The sequence below is a fragment of the Magallana gigas genome, chromosome 1 (assembly GCF_963853765.1).
Source record: "Magallana gigas chromosome 1, xbMagGiga1.1, whole genome shotgun sequence".
Classification (NCBI taxonomy): domain Eukaryota; kingdom Metazoa; phylum Mollusca; class Bivalvia; order Ostreida; family Ostreidae; genus Magallana; species Magallana gigas.
Genome location: NC_088853.1, coordinates 47,634,222 through 47,655,628, shown reverse-complemented (window position 1 = coordinate 47,655,628; position 21,407 = coordinate 47,634,222). Strand labels below are relative to the sequence as shown.

Below are 21,407 nucleotides of genomic sequence, written 5' to 3'. Positions count from 1 at the left end.
TCTTTTTTCTAGATTCTGTCGTTCCCTCATTTGGCTTGCAAATCCGGGCTTCCACTGCTATTGCTACCTAGCTCTATCTATTTTGATTAAAATACATTAGTTAAGTGTCAAACTTTCAATGCAAGTCTTATACTGCAAATGTTTTAAATTTGGGAAATTGGGATCAATTAATACAAGAGATGGTACTACGGAACTTTAGTTTTAAATTAATCATGCATATATGGTTCAAGTGAAAATATTATATCTGCTCACCCTTATCGATAATCCGTCACATATTTATGATCGTCTGTTGCAGATGACATGACAAATATGTATTGCCAATAGCAGGAAAACAGTACATTTATCTAGATAAATCCGTAGACAATTCGGTAAAAAAATTATATAGTGAAATAACAATAAGGATGAAAAACGTCAGTAAGCATCCATGCAACCTAGTGGAAGATTGTTCTACCAGAGACATATAAAAACTATGCTATCGTTAACCACAAAGTTTGGGTCGGGTTTTTAAAATAGCAGCCCCCCCCCCCCAAAAAAAAAAAAAAAAAAAAAAAAACTGCGTAAAACGACAGGTGATGAATTAGCGTTAGGTAGTCTCGCTTACCCCAGACTCTCGCTCTCGAGTCTTGACTCGTGCGGGGTCTCTCGATACTTGACTCGTACGAGTGAAGTATCGAGAGCGAGATTCTGGGGTAAGCGAGACTACTTCCGGATTTTGTTGCATTGTTGGTTTTAATTTTAGAGTGCCATTACTGTTTCCAGTTTAAAAGGATTAGAAGAAGCCATGATTTGAGTGAGTACAAGCTTATCTTTTAAAAACCTTAATATGTTTTACGGTGTGACCGTTGGGGCGAGCGCAGAAGGAACCACACATCTGTCATCATTGTTAAATGCAACCCGTGGACTTGCCCTTACCAAAAAACTTTGGCTTTGTCTCGAAAACATTTACCACCGCAAGGAACCCGAAATTATCAAACTTTTATTCCAATGGCCCCTTCCTAGTCTTATACACTTAAACAAACTACCACTGAGCATTATTAAAATATTTTGATAAACACAACGCCGTTTTTTTTTTATGTAGATACAATTATGTTTTATCTTTTCTTTACCTTTTAATAATGATCATTAAAATCAGTAAAAATAAATTTTGTTTGTTATTTCTCATTTTGTTCCTTGTTGTAACCCGTGTTTTAATTATTTTCCTCAGTGACATTAATTTTGTTTTAAATCTTTTTAATTTTTGTACGCTATATAAGCGTTGTAGACATGTGCCCTCACCCCTTTCTTAGTGTGTGATATCCAATATTATTTGACCACATATGCAACTATATAACAAATACATGTACCGGTAGATATTTTAACAGTTTAATTCTTTTCATTTATCTATTCATTACAAAATGACGTGGCTGCACGTAGATCTAATAATGATTAGACTTTTCTTTCTTAATAATTTTTTGTCACCTACCTAACGTATGCATATATGATTGGATCAATATGACAATAAATTTAGCATGGAACTTGCATGTGTATTTAATAAGCAAAAAAAAAAAATCATCAAAACAAAACTAATCAGCCAAAGAGTCACCGTTAACACTGATACTGAGTACTTCCTACATGATCCAGTACATATGCTTGATCAACCTCTAAATGTATCGCGGGAAATTAAAACGCGAGATCTTTGTGACGTCATAGTTAACATTCTTTTGCGCTCGACAGTTTTCGTAAATTGTCGGACAAATTCGGAGAAGGAAATGACGTCATATGTTTTTTTACGTAAGCTGTAATGTAAGTTGTTTACTGTAATGTTTTTAGAAGGATTTTTTTTATTGTTAAATGAAAATGATGTATGCGATGTAGAGGTAAGAATTTTCCGTAGAAACACTTTCTGTTCCACCATGTTGCTATGCACCGCAAAGGATCACTGGGATAGTAGAACGTTTTCACGTGGCCTCATAAAATTTTCTTTGAACAATGTGCAGATTTCAACTCGAATTTCCTCCGTTCGTACACGTTGTCTATGGAGCTTGCTACGCGAGCGGCGCTTCGCGCCGCCTCGCTGCGCTCGCTATTATTTCTCCATTTTAAACGCATTCTTTTTTTTCTCAGAGATTTTCACAGGAATAAAAAACAGATTTCTTATGGAGATTTATCTTTTTGGGAGTTGATTTTAATCAACTCTCCTATGCAGTTACTCACAGGTTCAGTACAATCACTAGATTTAGCTACGTAGCTTGATTTACCTACATAGCTTTATTTACCTACCTGAAGTAGGTTTATTTAGCTACTCAATCATACTTTTGTCTTGAATGGGCATTTGTACTAAAAGTCGCACTAAGGTGCAGCAGCACAATCAACTTTGAACTGATCTGAAAACAATTCATAAAAAAATCACTCTTAAAACTGTTGCTCTTTTTGCGCAAATGCGGTCAAAGTTTTAAAAGTTTTGGGGCTATGTATAACTGTTTATGTGTTACCAAACAGCTATTTTCTAAATGGGACAACAAAGAAGAACAGTTCTGGTTAACATGATGATTGATTGGTAATAATTCAGCACAATTTAGAAGCAATCACAATTATCCATGCCTCATCGCACACAAGGTGTCATACAGTTAATCAAACAATAGAAATGCATGTTTTCCTTAAAACTGCTTAAACGCAGCGATGTTTTAACTATTTTTCCTGTGGGTTGCTTTTATAAACATACACAGAACAAATATAGATTTACAGTTACTTGCGACTTTTTGTCTGTTTTACATAAAATGCAAAATTGCATAAAGGTAGCTAAATAAACCTACTTCAGGTAGGTAAATAAAGCTATGTAGGTAAATCAAGCTACGTAGCTAAATCAAGTGATTGTACTGGACCTGACTCAGACAAACCGAAAGTGAAACAGTGTTTGGACCTCAGCACAAATCATTGCTGCTGACAAGACTTAGTTCTTGAAAATAATTGAAAAATTCGATGTAATGTATGCTAAAGCATTGTTTTACAAGGAAACGTATTTATAAATACCTTGAAAATAGTCAGGTTTTAAATGGTATGAACTATTTTTTGTAGTCGTATGTATTCCTATGCCAGAGTTCAATATAGTCTCGTTCAACTCGACGCTCCGCTGTCTCCTTAAATCCTTGTCGGAGATTTACGGTGTCAGCCCAGCGTTTGGTTGAACGAGACTAGAGTTCAATATTGCTTGGATCCTAGTTTGATTGAATTAATTTTATCTTTAAATATTATTTAACATGATTCGTATGTGGGTTTCTCGACATTCTTGTCGAAAAAGTCCAAAAATTCATATTATAAAAATGTGCGCAATTCAAATTAGAAACTACATGTACTTGTCATGCAAAATAACATATCATTGATTTTTAAATAAATAAACATCGACAAAATCAACTCCCGTCAGTTCTTCAGTACTTTGATTTCCATTCGGAAGTCTCTTGGAACACCTCTCTTCTATTCATCGATAAGTGCCAGTCAATCAATGATTGAACTAACTTTTTAAAAACAAAATGGGGCCAATATTGCAGTGCCCATGAGCTGAAATTAATTTCAGCCCTTATAAAATAAAAAAATATTAGTACCCCTGATTCAACTCTCATTTTTCACTGATTTTCATGTACGTATATACAGTAAAACTCGCTTATAGCTAAATCCTAGGGACCAATGGAATTACTTCGTTATATCCATTAATTCGTTATATCCGTATAACGAAGTCCTAATTACATTTGTATAATGTCTTTTGCGAATTCACTATATATAAGTTTTCTTTTACCAGATTATAATTTTTGCTAATTGAGGCCTAAAATAAAAATTCATTACTTTGATACCTTTAATAATCGGATTGTGAATTGAAAAAAAATTATATGAAAGTAAATTCCTTCAAACTATTTTATTAATTGGTAGTGCAAAGTATTTTAAACTGAAAAGAAATTTGTTATAAATCTAGGTGCTAAATTTCTTTATTATTTACCTCTAGGGACTCGGAATCAGTTTGCTCTATCCGTAAATTCGTTGTATTCAAAATCGTTATAACTGTAAAGTTTTGCAAAGATTAATGTTAAGAATTTTATCATGGATTCAAAAAAACTTCGCTGTATCTGAAAAATCACTATATCCATGTTCGTACTAAACGAGTTTTACTGTATACATATTACGGTACCATTAATCCTCACTTGGCGAGGTGGGCAAATTTCACTGTATTTTAATAAAAAAATATAATATTTTCCACCTCAATGATGGTATATGGATGGGCCCCTTTCAAATAGCTGTTGACAACCCATGCATTCATAAAATCTGCCGAACCCACTGGCATTGATCCTGATGTCCGGAAAACGGAAGACGGATTGTGCTAAGGTGTCAGAACTTCTTAAATAATAAATTATTATGAAAAGGTAGATTGTTGGCAATGGCATATTATAATTCATGTTGGTCTGTTTTTCAGGTACTCTCTGTTCTTTTGGACCACATGGCAAGACAACCCAGCGTAGTTGTTGATTTTGAGGCGGGTCTCTGGAAAGCCATACGAGAGACAATAAGTAAGAGTTATTCGATTGTCATAAAATAAAGAACTTTGGAAAATGAAGTCCACTTCTGAATTAATTCTGATTTTGTTGTGGTAACACCAGTGACAAACTTTTAGGTCATCCGATGTAAAATTATCTGTATCTACGGAATTAAGACGTTTGTTTTTTTGTTCTTTGATGCAGTTTTTAAATCAGTTATTACTATAAACATGCTTACAACAAAATATACATTACACATGAAAAACTTTGATCTCTTTTATATCCCAAAGTCAGACAATTTTAGAAATCGACCCTTATATAGGTATTTAGAAATGATAGTTTTTTGGGTTTTTTTTTTAATATTGATTTAAACGTCATTAAAATAGTCAATTAAAAAAAATTAATTCATTTAAATTAAAAAAATAAATGAATCGACAGGGGACAGATTGACCAAAGCATTGGGACGGATAGACCAAAATAATGTGTACATTAACATTATACTAGGGGGCGGTTTGACCAAAGTTGGGGATGGTTAGACTAAAACTCAGGGGTGGATTTGCATTGCCTATATAATTTTACGATGGGAGGGTTTGACCAAATTTTGGGGATGGATTAGCCAGAATATAGGGGACGGATTGACTGGCAGGGTTTGATTTGGGGACAGATGGACTGGATTTCAGGGATTTTGAATCTCTATTGGTCGTATAGCATGATATAGTGGGTAGAGGTTCTTACTGCAGAGTCGGCCAAAATGGTCATGAAGTGTTAATAAATGTACCGGTAATGTTTAAAAAAGTATAGTCACAGAATACGCAGGACAGTTAAGGCAACATTTTGCTTTAAAACAGCAGTAAAAGGAGGTCGTTTTGCTTTTGTCTATTCATTTCTGCATAATGAATAGTTCTAAATTATTTTGGGTGTTATTGTAATGATATGGGTCTCCTTTACTTGACCATGTCTAAATTTGTCGGTCACGTGACTTTTTAGGGTCACGTGGGCGTCTTTTAGACAAAAATCGTCAATGCTAAAATGAGACAAAAAGTTCAAGGGCAAGGCAAAGAAATTTAAGTGTAAGTAATATGGCAACATATTCAAAATTATCCATACATCATAGAAATCAATGCTCATTCAGTTGTAAAGTTTACTAGCTATGTAAATTTCTTTAAAAACTGGCTACTTGTTCCTAAAATAGTGCATTTTTGTATATTTTCATTAAAATTACAAAGTAAACCTTCATCTCTCAACAAATGAGCATCAGTTTTTATAAAGAACTCGTAAAAGGGAAGAAAATCATACCAAGTTTAATAATATCTATAGCCGTCTTGCACTTGAACTTTTGCATTTAATTTCTCAATCTAGAAGTTCTCTCAAATCAATACACATTTCAAACGCACAAGTGATCCCAAAAGGGGAGGTAACTCTTTGAGCGATAACTCTTTTGATATAGGCGCGATGTCATTTTATCACATAATCCGAATTGATTTTAAGATATGTTTCAACAGTACATTATGTAAATGGTTATTTAAACATAGTGCTTCTGTTTTATTTATTTTAAAAGAGACAAGATGGTTACGATGAATCGTCCGCATTTTCTCTGTTGTATCATGGATGTAAACAAAAAAACCGTTGTGTATCAGTTCTCTTGGTTAACCGCATTCGCGGAGTTATTGGTTTCTTAGTATTTTTTTAAGTAATGGGAGAAAAATATATAAGAGCTAATTGTACACAATTATTTGAGGGATTAGATGTCAACAGAGACAAATGAAGCCCCTGCTATTAATATACTAACTAAATTGTTCTCATAATATATATTAAAGAATAAGATATGGAGTTCTTTTTCATTATTTATGTGCAGCCTTTGCCCAATGACTGCATATTCTATTGCACTGCTTGGGTCTGTTAATATTATTCTGGGGAGGGGGTTCAAAGGGGTAACTTTATTCTGTTTGCCAGGGGCCAGGTACCATGGTGTTTTACTATGTAAATTGTGAATTAAATTAGAATTTGCCACGGGGACTATACATGTAGATCTGTCCATGTATGAGGCCTTTTCCCATCCCCCATAAGCAATCAACAGTATTCACCTTTGTATTACACATGTTACACTTGTAATTTCGAATTTAAACACTCATTAAAATTGACTTTAATTTTTATTCAACACATACAGAATGATTAAGATTAAGGAGAGGGGGGAGGGTTAGCATATCTATTCATTCACAAAATAAATTCTAAACGCTCATTTCTCATTACCGAGAAAGGAAAGAGAGTGTGTAAATCCTGCAACAAGGCGATCAAAAGCCATTTTTGGTTCACATCAATATATTGAATTTAAATAAGTCTGAATTCTCCTATGTGGGAGACTCTCTCTCCCTCCCATACACATACCATCCCCTTTCCACTTCTCAAACAAAATTATATATAGAGAAACAATTATATTTGGTTCATTTGTTTTATTAATTCAAGAAGATAAAGGGACTTTCTGAAAAAAAATTATGTGACAACATTTAAACCTGACATATGCATGCAAACTCAAAATTGCAATTTCTTTTTATGATGTCAATGTGTTTATTGTATGACTTCTTAGTTCTGGTCCTCTTCTCTCTTCAAAAACACAGTCTTCCTGTTCCTAAAGTTCAGGTTTTTCTTTCCATCATTTCATCTTGTATATGACACCAGGATAAGGGTGCAGGTAAATGATCACCAATAAGAACATCATTTATGTAAATCTCAAGACAAAGCAGGTACCAGCTAAAATGAAAATTATATATATTTCAGTAAGTTTAACTTGTTATCAAAATGGCTGAAAGACTGAAATGGAGGATTTTCTACAATTTGATAGTCAATGGAATTTATTTAATCTTAATATTAAACATTTCATTATGTTTAGATGTGCATTTAATTTTGCACAAATTCAAATACAGCTTTTCAGTTTGATCGATTTGAAATTATTCGCATCCTCACCCCTGATATGTGCATGATATTAGTTTAATTGCACCTCTTTATTTTACCCGGCCTGATCTTAAAAATGCATGCATCTCTCTCTCTCTCTCTCTCTCTCTCTCTCTCTCTCAGACACAACTGATTTGATTGATTGATACTATATAATGCTGGTGCAGTCAGTGTGAATTAAAACATACCATGTATTGTTGATTTGTTGATGAGCAATATTCAAAATTGTAGATTTATAAATAACATAGGTTTATATCAATCATTTTAAAACATTAAATGAAACCATTCGTACTTGAAAATACTTTTTCTAATTGAATTGTCTCATAGAATAATCAGATTGGTCATTATTTCAATGATAAATTATTGAACTTATACATGTATGTTATTTACTTACATTTTTTTTTCAGCCTTTTTTTTTCAAATCAGTGTGACACTTTTCAAATTACTCTGCAAATAACAAAATATAATTATGAGAAGTCATACAATTTAATTTACATGCATCAGGACATGTCAACAGTAATTTGAACATTTTTGTTTTGTGAAAGGTCTACATATATTATGCATGGATGGGTAAAATGACCAACGCTTCAAATTTTATTTGAAAGTTACATATGCACATTCTACACAAACAATACCATATATGACCATGAATGTAGATTCCTCATTTAGAGAAAATCAGATGGAGACATGCAGTCATTTGTTTATCATTATTTGGGTTTTTTTAATTACCAATAGTACAGCATCATAAGTATGAACCCAGGTGACAAGATTTCAAACAGTGTTATGGTAGTAATATACTAAGTTCTAAAAACAAACTAGTAATAATTAAGAATTAATGTGCATAAACATCTTAATATATCAACTGGATGAATGTGTAAAAAATATAAATGAACTGTCATGGAAGAATTTTGAACACAGTAGAAAGGTGTTATTGATCAGCTGTTCATAAATTTCCAGAAAATGAAATCAGCATCTTTTAGCCTGCACTGTACTGATTTTCAGAAAATGAAATCAGCTGTTTTCACACAGTCTTTGTATTGTTTACTTACAAATTGAAATAAAAACAAACAGCTGTGTAAAGCTAAATATTGTCAGTACAAGTACTATGAACGGATTCGTGTCGATTGGTGAAAATGATCAACAATTTAACGGACTGGCAATAAAGCTACATGTACAATGTACATTGTATAGGCCTAAATGTAAACAATGCAGTCTTTCCTCATGTTTTGAACGAAACAACACATTAAGTCGATCAGAAATGCATAAAATATAAAAAGTATAAAATCACAATAAAATAGTTATTGAGCTATCTGGTATATTACAAATACACTGTATATCTATTCTACATACCTGATAAATCATCAAAAGATCGCCATCATCGGGAATACCAGCTACACGTGTTTACATCGTCTGACGAGCGCTTTTGGGACGCAGATTCACACCCATACGACAGATGCGTTATGGAAATTCTTCGTATATTCGGATTGTTGTAAACTTATAAAAACACACATGAGTGATTCGTAGTTATATTTTGCTTATGAAGTATTAGATCAGCCGTATTTAATGCTTAAACTGCTGTTTTCGGTATATGTTCTATATATGGTAATACAGAGGCGGGGCGTATATTATGACGTCATAACTCATTATCCCTTCATTAGCATATCAAAACGATGTGTTGCCTTATCTGTCCTGCGTAGAAACTGACTGCATATGTAGAAAACCATTAAGCTGTCGTCTTAAATTATATTTCATGTCACCTACCTGTAAGGCAAGGGTTATGGCTTGGGGGATGTACATTTGTCTTATTATTAGCTCACCTGAGCTAAAAGCTCGTGAGCTATTCTGATCACATTTTGTCTACCGTCTGTCTGTCCATCTGTCTTTCCGTCTGTAAACTTTTTACATTTTGAACTTCTTCTCTAAAACCGCTTGGCCAATTTCAACCAAGTTTGGTACAAAGCATCCTTATGGGGAGATGAATATAAATTGCAGAAATGAAAAACCAATCTTTATTCAAAGCGGAGAAAACCTGGAAACTGTAGAAAAAAAAGGGGGAGAACATAAATAGGCATTGTGCCTGCTGTTCAATCCATTTCAATGTATTTATATACTTGAATAAAATACTTCTTAAATTAAAAAAGGGGGGCATTTTAAAAAATCTTCTCCTCAAGAACTACTGAGTCAAATTCAACGTAATTTAACATAAATAATCCTTATCGGAAGGAAAATATAAATTGCAAAAATTAAGGGCTAATCTGGTTCAAATTTGAGTAATTTACGAAAATAATAATAAGACAGAAAGAATGGGGGTCAATAAGTTTAACTTCGGGCTCGATATTTCATATATCGAAAACCAGTTTAGAGGACCAGTCTATGTTAGAAGCAGCCATCTTGAACAGAGATGAATTTGCTTGTTGTGCAACAGTTTATGTGCGATGGGAATATTTGAAACATCCAAATATATTTGTTTTGTTTATGTGAAGTAAGTTGAGGTTAGATATTTCAATGCGTTGACATTTTCATTTGTGACAGTGGCTTTAGCTTGTTTTGATTTTTGTTTAGCATGTTTACTTTCTTTTTTAATTATTTTAACTTAAGAGGAACCATCATCTTTATTTTAGAATTTAAAATTTTACATGTAACGTAAGACAGGTAAATCAGACAGCTGATTGTTTACATGTGCCTGAGCAAAATCTGATGCACTTACTACATATTATAAAATACTATTCATTATGTTGGTACATGTAATTTGGTACAATCTCTACGTAACGGTTGATTAATGCAACATGTTTTATTAAGATGCTCAGCAAGTTCAATCTAAACAGAGATTATTCTCGCTGCTAGAAATATATAAGTATACTGTAGAAACAGAAATATTCGTTGAGGATTAAATTTCGTTATTTTCGTTGGCAGTATCAATCAACGAAATTAAATCCATGACGAATTTTTAAACCAAGTATTAATGCATACAAAGATAATACTATATGACGAAATTAAATGCCAACGAAATCTTATTTCGTTTAAAAACAACGAAATTTTGACCCAACGAAAATATGTGTTTCTACAGTATATATACGATGAAAAATAAATTGTGTTTTTAGCTCACCTGAGCCAAAGGCTCAAGTGAGCTTCTCTGATCACAATTTGTCCGTTGTTGGCGTAGTCGTCGTAAACTTTTCACATTTTCATCTTCTTCTCAATAACCACTGGGCAGATTTCAACCAAATTTGGCACAAAGCACCACTAGGTGAAGGGGATTCAAATTTGTTCAAATGAAGGGCCACGCCCTCTTTAAAGGGGAGATAGTTGAGAATTATTGAAAATTTGTTGGTATTTCTCAAAAACTATTCGGCCTGAAAAGCTTAAACTTGTGTGGAGGCATCCTCAGGTAGTGTAGATTCAAGTTTGTTCAAATCATGGTCCACGGGGGAAGGGAGGGGCCACAAGAGGGGGATCAAGTTTTACATAGGAATATATAGAGAAAATCTTTTTAAATCTTCTTTTAAAAACTATTAGGCCAGAAAAGCTTAAACTTGTGTGGAGGCATCCTCAGGTAGTGTAGATTCAAGTTTGTTCAAATCATGGTCCACGGGGGAAGGGAGGGGCCACAAGAGGGGGATCAAGTTTTACATAGGAATATATAGAGAAAATCTTTTTAAATCTTCTTTTAAAAACTATTAGGCCAGAAATGCTCAAATTTGAGTGGAAGCATCCTCAGATAGTGTAGATTCAAGTTTGTTCAAATCATGGTCCCCAGGGGTAGGGTGGGGCCACAATTGGGGGATAAATTTTTATACAGAAATATATAGAGAAATTCTTTAGGTCAGAAAAGCTCAAATTAAAAAGGAAGCATCCTCAGGTAGTGTAGATTCAAGTTTGTTCAAATCATAGTCCCTTTGGGTAAGGTAGGGCCACAATGGGGGGATCAAGTTTTACATAGGAATATATAGAGAAAATCTTTAAAAATCTTCTTCTCAAAAACTATTAGGCCAGGAATGCTTAAATTTGAGTGGAAGTTGTGGGGGGGGGGGGGGGTCTAAAATAAAGGGAACTGGAAGTTAACCGTGAACACCAAATGAAAATTTAGTTGTTTATATTGCATATGATTTTATTTTCAGTAAAATGATATTCCATAGAGGTAAATATGTCAAAGATTAAGTATATGCAAAAATAAGTGTAGAATTCGGATATTCATTTTCGGTGATCTACCGAGGGGCCATATGGCGCAATATCCTTTGAACGCCCATATAAAGCCAGTGTTGCTCAGGTGAGTTATGTGGCCCATTGGGCATCTTGTTTTATTCTGCTCTGGAATTTCAATGAAAAAAAAATTAAATTCACATTATCTAGAAAAGAATGAAGCTGTCTATCAAAGTTAAGATAATGTGTAAGCATTACTGTAGATTACTGTAAACCAACTTCTATTTGCGTGCGAGAAATTTTTGCGAAAATTTCTCGCCGCGAACCAATCCTTTGATTATAGTTTTTATAACAATACAGGTCTGGATAAGGCTTGGTCGCAAACATTAGTTTTCGCGAACCAATTTATCGGCAGTTGATGGCAAAATAAAGTTGCCACGAACAAAAAATGGTGTACAGTAAAGGGTTTTTTCTCTGTGTCGAAGTTGTTATCTAAAAGTTTTATATTTTGCATATTTACATGTATATTTGGTGCGCAATCGACAGTTCCATTTTTAGCTCACCTGAGCTGAAAGCTCAAGTGAGCTATTCTGATCACATTTTGTCTGTCGTCCGTCCGTCTGTCTGTCTGTAAACTTTTCACATTTTCAACATCTTCTCAAGAACCACTGGGCCAATTTCAACCAAACATGGCACAAAGCATCCTTAGCCTAAGGGGATATATTAACATGTATATTTGGCGCGCATTGCCAATCGAGCGTGTATGAGAGGTGAATGAGTGGATGAATGAGTTTTAGTTAGTCACGTGAAGATTTTGTTTACAGGCGTATCTTTAAAGTTAACAAATATAGGGGAAATTATTTCCAATCAGAGTGTTGCACCTTTTTAATATCAAGTCATAGACTCTATTATGATCTTTAAGTTTTTCGCCAAAATTATATGTTTCATAATCCTTTTAACTTTGAAAGATCTCAGGCAGAGAGATGGTTGTCATTAAAATATTTTAATTTTTTTTCCCTCCAGAATGAAACTTTTAAAATTATATGCACATATGATTGCTTGACATTTCCATTTTTGGACTATGGTACTCAGGTCATTGTGAATGCCTACTGGCCTCTTGTGAAGTTGTTAAATAATATTTTTAGCCTCTTCTTCTTGTAAATTTCAGATGCAGAGATGGCCCGCCAACGTTCCTTAAAGCTGCCCTATACCGGTAAGCTGTGCTATAAGCTGCCCAGCGGCAAAACAGTAGTTATCAAACTTGTTGACAATCTGAGATCTGCTCAGGAAGAACATAGCATATCATCTTCCTCGACCCAGCAAGGAAATGGGGATGAATCCTCCTCATGTGATGAAATCTGTTGTTCATCAGTTAAAACAGTGACTTCACAGGAGAACAGCAAATCTAATACAGAGACGACTGCAGTGAAAAGTGAAGATGGTTTCACTGTAATTAGATGGGAAGGTTTAAAAAAAACTAAGTTTAATGGTAATACATGTGCAAATAAAGATAAAGGGATATCGAACTCTACTGTTGAAAAGCTGGCTAATGAAAATGTTATCTGGAAGCAAGAGATTAGCAACTCAAATACCATAGATCCAAAACAGAATCATCCTGTAAACTATCAGTGTATTCCCATGGATAGAAGTAATGATGGTCAGGAAAATGCAGAGTCTGAAGTGCCTAATTTGGCAAGTAGAAGACAACCAGTTGTCCTCAAGAGAAACCTTTCTCACAGTCATGAAACTGCAGGGTCTGCAGAGCATAGATTTGAAAGTAGAAAACAACCAGTGGTTGTTCTCGAGAGGATAAAAGTGGAATCTGATTTGACAGTTTCCAACATACCTGAAGAGTTGGGAAAAAATATGCAAGAGGGATGCAGTGAAAACACTGGGAATATAAACCTTTCTGAGGACAGTGTTGCAGGGACTTTATTGGACGTAAACACTGAAGAATGTTCCACTGAATGCTCCAAGCAGGGATTGTGTTTAAGAGGTGTGAAAAAGCATTATACCCGAAGTAGTGTTCAACAGAAAACTAAACAATCAGAAGATGAAATGTTGGGAAGTAAGATAGAAAGTGAGGACTTTTTTCCATTCGCTTGCAAAAAGTGCAACTATACTTCAAAATTTAAGCATGGATTGAAAAGGCACATGAAATTACACATGTCTGATCGACCTTTCGTGTGCGAGATTTGCGGGAAGGGATTCAAACTTGCTCAATACTTGTCTGAACACAAGCGAACACACTCGAAGGAGCGACCATACTCGTGTGACTTTTTTCCATTCGCTTGCAAAAAGTGCAACTATACTTCAAAATTTAAGCATGTATTGAAAAGGCACATGAAATTACACATGTCTGATCGACCTTTCGTGTGCGAGATTTGCGGGAAGGGATTCAAACTTGCTCAATACTTGTCTGAACACAAGCGAACGCACTCGAAGGAGCGACCATACTCGTGTGAGCAGTGTGGGCGATGCTTCTCTCAATTTAGCACCTTGCAGAAACATAAGACAATCCATCAAGGGCTCATGGAGCGGATCCAGTATAAATGCTACACATGTGGCAAGAGCTTCTCTATGGCAACTAGCTTGCGCCGTCATTTGAAGATACACGAAAATCTTGAGAGAAAGGTCAGAATGTTTCAAAATATCAAAGAGAAAAAGTTAAATTTCAACTCAACTGTAGATGACCATCAAGGAGAATTCGAATGTGGCGAGTGTGGGCGCAAGTTTCTCAGAAAGGACGATGTGATGAAACACATGTTGAAACACACTGGGGAGTCGATGTACACATGTGAAGTGTGTGGGAAGGGTTCTGGCAGCAAGCAGGCTTTACAAAAACACATCAACATTCACACTGGGGATGATATAGAGTTGAATGTTACTGGGTCCTCATCTTCCAGCTTCTCTACGGCATCTTCCTTGGGGATGCACGAAAATCTTACTGTGGATGACCATTAATGGAAGTTCGAGTGTGGCGAGTGTTGCTGCAAGTTTTTCAGAAAGAACCATGTGATGCGACACATGATGACACACAATGGGGGGTCGATAAACATTCACATGTGTGGGAAGGGTTATAACAGCAAGAAGTCTCTACAAAAACACATCAACATCCACACTGGGGATGATATAGAGGTGGATGAGGATGACACAGGGTCCTCATCTTCCAGTGACTCATCAGGAGAGGATGACTTGTATGACTGATAAAAGTTACCTTTATTCTGTAAAATACAATGGTAAACTCCACCTTTTAACAAAGATATAGAATTTTAATAGTTTATTTTCCTGCCGGGAAAGTAATATCTTTTCATGAATAATGATAAAGGAAGAGAAAAATTGACCTCATTGTGCAGGTCCGCAAGAGATCAGGTGGCCATTATTGTTAGTCCGATTACATATCCGTCTTGATTTGTAATATGCTTAACAGTTGTTAATGAAATATATATACATGTGTTTTGAGTTTTAATTTGTTTATAATTCACGATGCCATCATTTTGCATATTTAAATAAGTTAACACTCATACGAACTGAAAATAGCCCTTAGGGGAAAACACATCACTTGTGTCATTGTAGGTTTTTGGTTTTTTTGTTCGAATTCCTAGATAGGACCAATTTATGATAAACTAAAAAAAACCCATGTCATTTCCTTCGTGAAACTTTAACAGTTATAAAGGTGTTGGTCCTTCAATCGCCAATTTTGAGCTCACCGAAAAGAAGTTTTTGTTGCAGGTCCTGCATCTAGATTATAACTTGTCCTATCTTCACCAAACTTGTATGGATCATGCATTTGGACCTACTTATGGATTTGAAAGACTAGGATGTTGAATTTGGACCATGAATTTCAAATGCTGGAGGAGATTAACGTTTTTGGAGCAGGTTAAAGTTTTTAGAGCAGGTGCCATTTGATGATTAAATCTTAGTTATAACTGGTCCTAACTTCACTAAACTTGCAAGGATGGTGCGTCTTATGATACAGATGCACCTGACAAGCTTGAATGCTGAATCTGAGCCATAGGTTTTGGATGCTGAATGAGGTTTAGTTTTTTTGGAACAGGTCACATGTTTAATAGATAATAGTACTATTTCAAACTTGCATTGTTGATTTAACTATAATACATGTACGTGTACACAAAGGTAGCTTCCAGAGCCTGAACTCCATTATCAAGGATGCTAGTAAATAAAACTACCTCACTCAAGCCAGCTTGTTAGATGTGTTTGTTGTTGAATGATATAACATGATCCCTATGATATAAAATTCAATGATATGATACTAACACTATTGTTTTATATGATACAATATTATATCTTGTATAATATTGTAAAACATTTCATGATAATATATGATACTGTATCAAGTTTTTTGTATATTATGATATTGTATCATGATATTGTTATGTATTGTATATTATGATACAATTGTTTAGTCAGTAATACAAAACATCCCAAAGATTCTGTATCTTCAATTTATTCAACATAAACACGTCTGGAAACAGACACCAGTCCTTTTGTGGGACATTCTATGAAAGCTGGAAAATTATACCAACAATAAATGAACTGTTCATATACCAAAATTATACATAGTTATCAAGTCATCATATGATATCATACATATCAAAATTTTACATAAAGGAATTGAGTTTTACTGTTTATAGTTCTATATAAAAGGCCTAGAAAATCTGCACTGAAAATAGCATGATACTAAAAATAGCGAGATCGTTAATTACAGATATAAACCAAAATTCTGTCTTATTACTGACACATTATGAAAATTAACACCAGCATAAACTATTTATAATGTTTTAAACTTACATGGTTGCCTATTAAAATAACTCAGGATGAAAATTGTTGATGGGACTTGTGTCCGAAACTCGTGCTTAAAACACCGGAAGTATATAATAGAAAAACAAAAATCAGCATGGGGAGAAAATATAATTCCGGAAAAAATACAATGACACAACAACAATTTTGTATAATATGAGATTGTTCTATATATAATTGTATCACATGATATTGTTTCATATGATATTGTAATATTTAAGAAATAAACAACAGACATGGCATTATTTTTTCATACATATTGTTCGTTTACTTGTATATATAGTGGATATTTTTAATAACCAATTAATGTCAGGAGATATGATTGTGTACATGAATATGTTAAACAACAAATTAACTTTAGTTACAATTTATATAAGGCAAAAATCAAGAGTTAAATTTAATAAATGTTCTTGTATATACAAACTGATAGTATGATATTCTATAGATTATTTGATGACATCTTTACTTGACTTTTGTAATTTGGAGAGTGTTTACATAGGCTTTGCCTTTTACCCAATCCATTTGATTTCTCAATAAAATATGGTTATATTAAATCTTTGTTACGTAATCGTTTTAAGCGTTATAGTTATACCAGTAATTGTAATTACCAGTATGAAGGTAACTTTTATAAGAAATCAAACATTATTATGTATTTTACTTGTCATTCAAAATTGATGCAAATTATATTTTATTAATAGTTATATCGTGTTATTTCTATTTCAGTGTTTCTACAACAGAATTCTTACTAAATAAGTCATTTACAATATTTCAACCAAACTTGGCATAATGGGGGGGGGGGTCGAATTTGTAACCAGATTGCCAGCTTGGCTGTATTTTAATCCACATGTAGTCATGTACTCGACGAAGATGATGAGCAATAGTTTGTTATACGAAATCTAATCATATATTATTTGCTATCACCAGTTTGGAATTTAGGGTTGAGATACTAAAATTGAAGTTAATATGTTCAGTGCTTCAACGGCCATATAATTAACATTAAGTTATTACCGGTATACTTGGTCAAGCAGAATGTGGCTATGCAAATGATTTAGATATGGTGTTCCGATGGGGCCAATTCGACCTTCGCACTTCCGCCTTTAGTGTGAAAGTGCGATGGCGAGAGTGCGAAGTTGCGAAGGCGAGGGAGCGATAGTAGTATCACATCTTCGCGCTTCGCCGTCGCATCTTCGCACTTTCGCGCCTTCGCACTCTCGCACTTTCGCCTTTGCAACTTCGCACTCTCGCATTTTGACCTAAAGGCGAAAGTGCGAAGGTCGAAATGGCCCCATCGGAACACCATATTTAGATGATAAGGCCATAGGTTGAATATATAGAAATCATGCTCATTGTGAAGAGTTTATTGTTTATAACGATAATTTAATTATTTATGATTGATAATACCACATGGACAGAAAAAATCTGACTTTTTTTTCTCTGTGTAAATGATCATATGTAAGCCTATGTTAAAACATACTGGAGAGAGGGAAGAGATTGAGAACGGTGGGACATTCAGGAGTTGTTGAGAACGGCTATATATAGTCAGCCAGAGAGATTGAGATATGAATTGGTAAAACTTTGAAGTTGCTTTGTAAAATCTATACAATCATGCTTTAATAAATTATTGTTCAAACAGGACTTATCATTTCTGGACTGAAAATGGAACTGACCCGACCCATAAGTTACAAATTTTTACACATGAATATAAGTCAGTAAATCTTTATAAATCTTATTCTCTGAAACTGATCTATCAGAAAAGGTGTAACTTGTGTGAAGCATCTTCAGGTAGTGTAGATTCAAGTTTAATCAAATCATGTTCCTAGGAGTAGGGTCACAAGGGGGGGGGGGTCTAATTTTACATAGGAATATATATAATGAAAAATCATACAAGTCACTACAAAATCTTATTATCATAAATCGACAGGCCCAAAAAGCTGTTACCCATGTGGCAGCATCTCCATAGGTAGGTTAGATTCAAGATTGTTCAAATCATGATCCCTGGGTTAGGGTGGGCAACAACTGGGGAGGGGTCAAATTTTTGTATAGGAATAAATGAGAAAGTCTTTTAAAATCTTCTCAGACTTTGATCAGCCAAAAGAGATACATGTATTACTTGTGTGGAAGCCTCCTCAGGTACAGTAGATTCAAGGTTACTCAAATCATGACTCCCAGGGGAAGGATGGGGACACAATGAGGGGTCAAAATTTTACATATGAAAATATAAAGAAAAATCTTTAAAAATCTTCTCAGAAGCTGATCGGGCAAAAAAGCTGTAACTTGTGTGAAAACTCCATGGAAAGTTGTTGGACCTCACAAGGGGTTTAAAGTTTGATGTAGGTTTATAATCCATATATAAATGAAGTCTGATCATTTTCTCGAGAACTGCAATGCTAAATATGTGATATAACTTAAAAATCATCCTGTTACAACGATAAACATAAATATATGCAGGGGATTTTTTTTAATACAGGATCTATAATATCATACGACATTGTTCAGATATTTTGTATATGACTCCATAAAACTGATTTTATTTTGTCTTTTGTTGCTCTGGTGAGCGATGTGGTCCATGGGCCTCTTTTTTATAGGTAGGGGTCATTACATTTTCTTGAATTTCCATAGGACAGTGAGATTTTCCACTTTTTTTTTACAGACTTAATACATAGCCAGCGCATGTAAACTTGTCCATGTCCTCCCTTTAAACAATAAAATAAAGTGTAATTATATAAGTAGGTTCTTTCTAAAAATGGTCTCCTAACTCCGTAGCGCAGTGGGTTAGAGGGTTTACTACGAACCTGTAAGTCATGAATTCGAATCCCGCTGGGGGTTTTACAATTTTTACCTTTTCAAATATTTTTAAAAGCTATTTTTTGGTTAAATATTGTAAAATTTAAAAATTCTAAACCGGTGAAAGTTTTTCATGTATATAGTACTTTAATCCACTTTAATATCGACAGATGTCCCATACCACCTTATTGGTAGTTGTATATTTATAAATATACGCTTACATGTATGTTAAAGGGACTTGGACACGATTTAAGATTTAAAAAAATATTTTTATTTTTGTGTATAAATGGTTTACTAGTGCATATATTTTAAATGATAGCCCAAAATATGGAATGTTTTAGTCAAGTTACAAGCGAGATACAAAGGTCAATATTGGTTGTTAAGGGGGGTGTCTACACCAAAAAAGTGTAGGCGATTTTGGTTGCATGCATTTGTTACTAATAATAGGCATGGTATTCAAGAATATCCAATAATAGACCTCAAAGTACAATACTATACTTTTTAGAGAATTTTTAAGATATCAGTCTGCTTCCAGATAACCCTTTCTATGTCAAATTTTTTAACATTTCTGTTTTTAAACTCTTATGAACAAAATAATCATGATTGAAGTTTGTATGATTTTTATTGGAATCCATTTAAATATGAAACTTAATTATTTGAAAATTCTTTTGAGGCAATCTGCTGGATGAAATCCCACAAATATCTGAAAATAGAAACAATATTTGTTGGGTAATGGGATGAAAAAAAGAAACTGAATGAAAAATTAAAAGAAATACTGAATTATTGCAAAAATCTTGGTTTAAAAGATCCTGTTTAAGAGTTGTCTTTCTTGATTTTACTTGGTCTCAAATATCTTGGGACCCATTTTTCTAGTTAAAAAAAAATCACGAAGACAAATTTTAAAAAGGTACAATTATATGCTTAAGGTATCCCACTCCTCAATGTTGTTGTATCAAGATTTTCTTGAGAAGTATATCATTGAAATCTGTAGACAAAACAAACTTAAAAAATACAAAGATAATGGGGGATCAGTATCCATCCCTCTGAGTTATGGCCCCTTTAATTTGACCTTTTTGCACCTAAATTGCAATTTCATCCTGATTAGGGTTTGTTGTCAGTATTTTTGATTAAGCAAACTTATTTCTTCAAATATTGTTTTTAATTATGCACAATGGTCACACTGTATAGAGGGATTACGAAAAAAATTTGCACAAAGCTGCATAAATTTTTGTGTGACCTTTTTGTACTTAAAATAGACAATTTCTATAATAGGTACAATTTGATTTGAAATGAAAACTTCTTGAATATCAAGCATTTTATAAGATTAATCCAGTTTGCCTAAATATGTATTCAGTATCATTTTGACATAATATAACATGGGGGTCAGTGATGTCAAATAGGAATAAGGTTAGTAGTGCTTATGATCATAATGTTTGAATCTGAAAAAATATATTTTTTATGAATGAATTACGAAAACAAAATGTTAGTAGTTACATTGCCTTTTACTTTTTTATATACAATACAAATTATAAACAACCGGATGCATATTTTATACATACATTAGATGTCAATAGTGATACACATGTACGTGTGGAAATTAAAAACATGCTCTTTTTTCTAGATTCTGTCGTTCCCTCATTTGGCTTGCAAATCCGGGTTTCCACTGCTATTGCTACCTAGCTCTATCTATTTTAATTAAAATACATTAGTTAAGTGTCAAACTTTCAATGCAAGTCTTATACTACAAATGTTTTAAATTTGGGAAATTGGGGTCAATTAATACCAGAGATGGTACTACGGAACTTTAGTTTTAAATTAATCATGCATATATGGTTCAAGTGAAAATATTATATCTGCTCACCCTTATCGATAATCCGTCATATATTTATGATCGTCTGTTGCAGATGACATGACAAATTATATGTATTGCCAATAGTAGGGAAACAGTACATTTATCTAGATAAATCCGTAGACAATTCGGTAAAAAATGATATAGTGAAATAACAATAAGGATGAAAAACGTCAGTAAGCATCCATGCAACCGAGTGGAAGATTGTTCTACCAGAAACATATAAAACTGTAAAAACTATGCTATCGTTAACCACAAAGTTTGGGTCGGGTTTTTAAACTGCGTAAAACGACATGTGATGAATTAGCTTTAGGTAGTCTCGCTTACCCCAGACTCTCGCTCTCGAGTCTTGACTCGTGCGGGGG

General features: G+C 33.9%; 1 protein-coding gene and 1 long non-coding RNA gene across 3 annotated transcripts; one reads left to right on the top strand and one right to left on the bottom strand.

Moving 5' to 3' along the window:
* The first annotated feature begins 716 nt into the window (after positions 1–716).
* Positions 717–14,763, top strand: LOC136270643 (zinc finger protein 718-like). Of its 2 annotated transcripts, none has more exons than XM_066068957.1 (3): positions 717–790; positions 4,439–4,532; positions 12,757–14,763. In XM_066068957.1, exons 2-3 carry the CDS (start codon positions 4,463–4,465, stop codon positions 14,550–14,552), a joined length of 1,866 nt encoding a protein of 621 aa, XP_065925029.1. In that variant the 5' UTR covers positions 717–790; positions 4,439–4,462; the 3' UTR covers positions 14,553–14,763. The 2 variants fall into 2 exon arrangements, with proteins under 2 accessions (XP_065925029.1, XP_065925024.1); XM_066068952.1 differs by lacking the exon at positions 717–790 and adding an exon at positions 4,218–4,350.
* On the bottom strand, positions 6,905–9,138 carry LOC117684126 (uncharacterized). Its single transcript, XR_010708507.1, has 3 exons — positions 8,799–9,138; positions 7,843–7,895; positions 6,905–7,247 (listed from the first exon to the last, which is right to left on the bottom strand). It is a non-coding gene; the product is annotated as an uncharacterized lncRNA (long non-coding RNA).
* Positions 14,764–21,407: the final 6,644 nt, after the last annotated feature.

What these genes read in the sequence shown, in the direction of transcription:
- LOC136270643 (XM_066068952.1), top strand. Translation starts at nt 4,318, where the DNA reads ATGTCCGGAAAACGGAAGACGGATTGTGCTAAG. An exon ending in GGAAGACGGATTGTGCTAAG is followed by an intron (nt 4,351 to 4,438) that starts GTGTCAGAACTT and finishes TCTGTTTTTCAG; the next exon opens with GTACTCTCTGTTCTTTTGGA. An exon ending in AGCCATACGAGAGACAATAA is followed by an intron (nt 4,533 to 12,756) that starts GTAAGAGTTATT and finishes TGTAAATTTCAG; the next exon opens with ATGCAGAGATGGCCCGCCAA.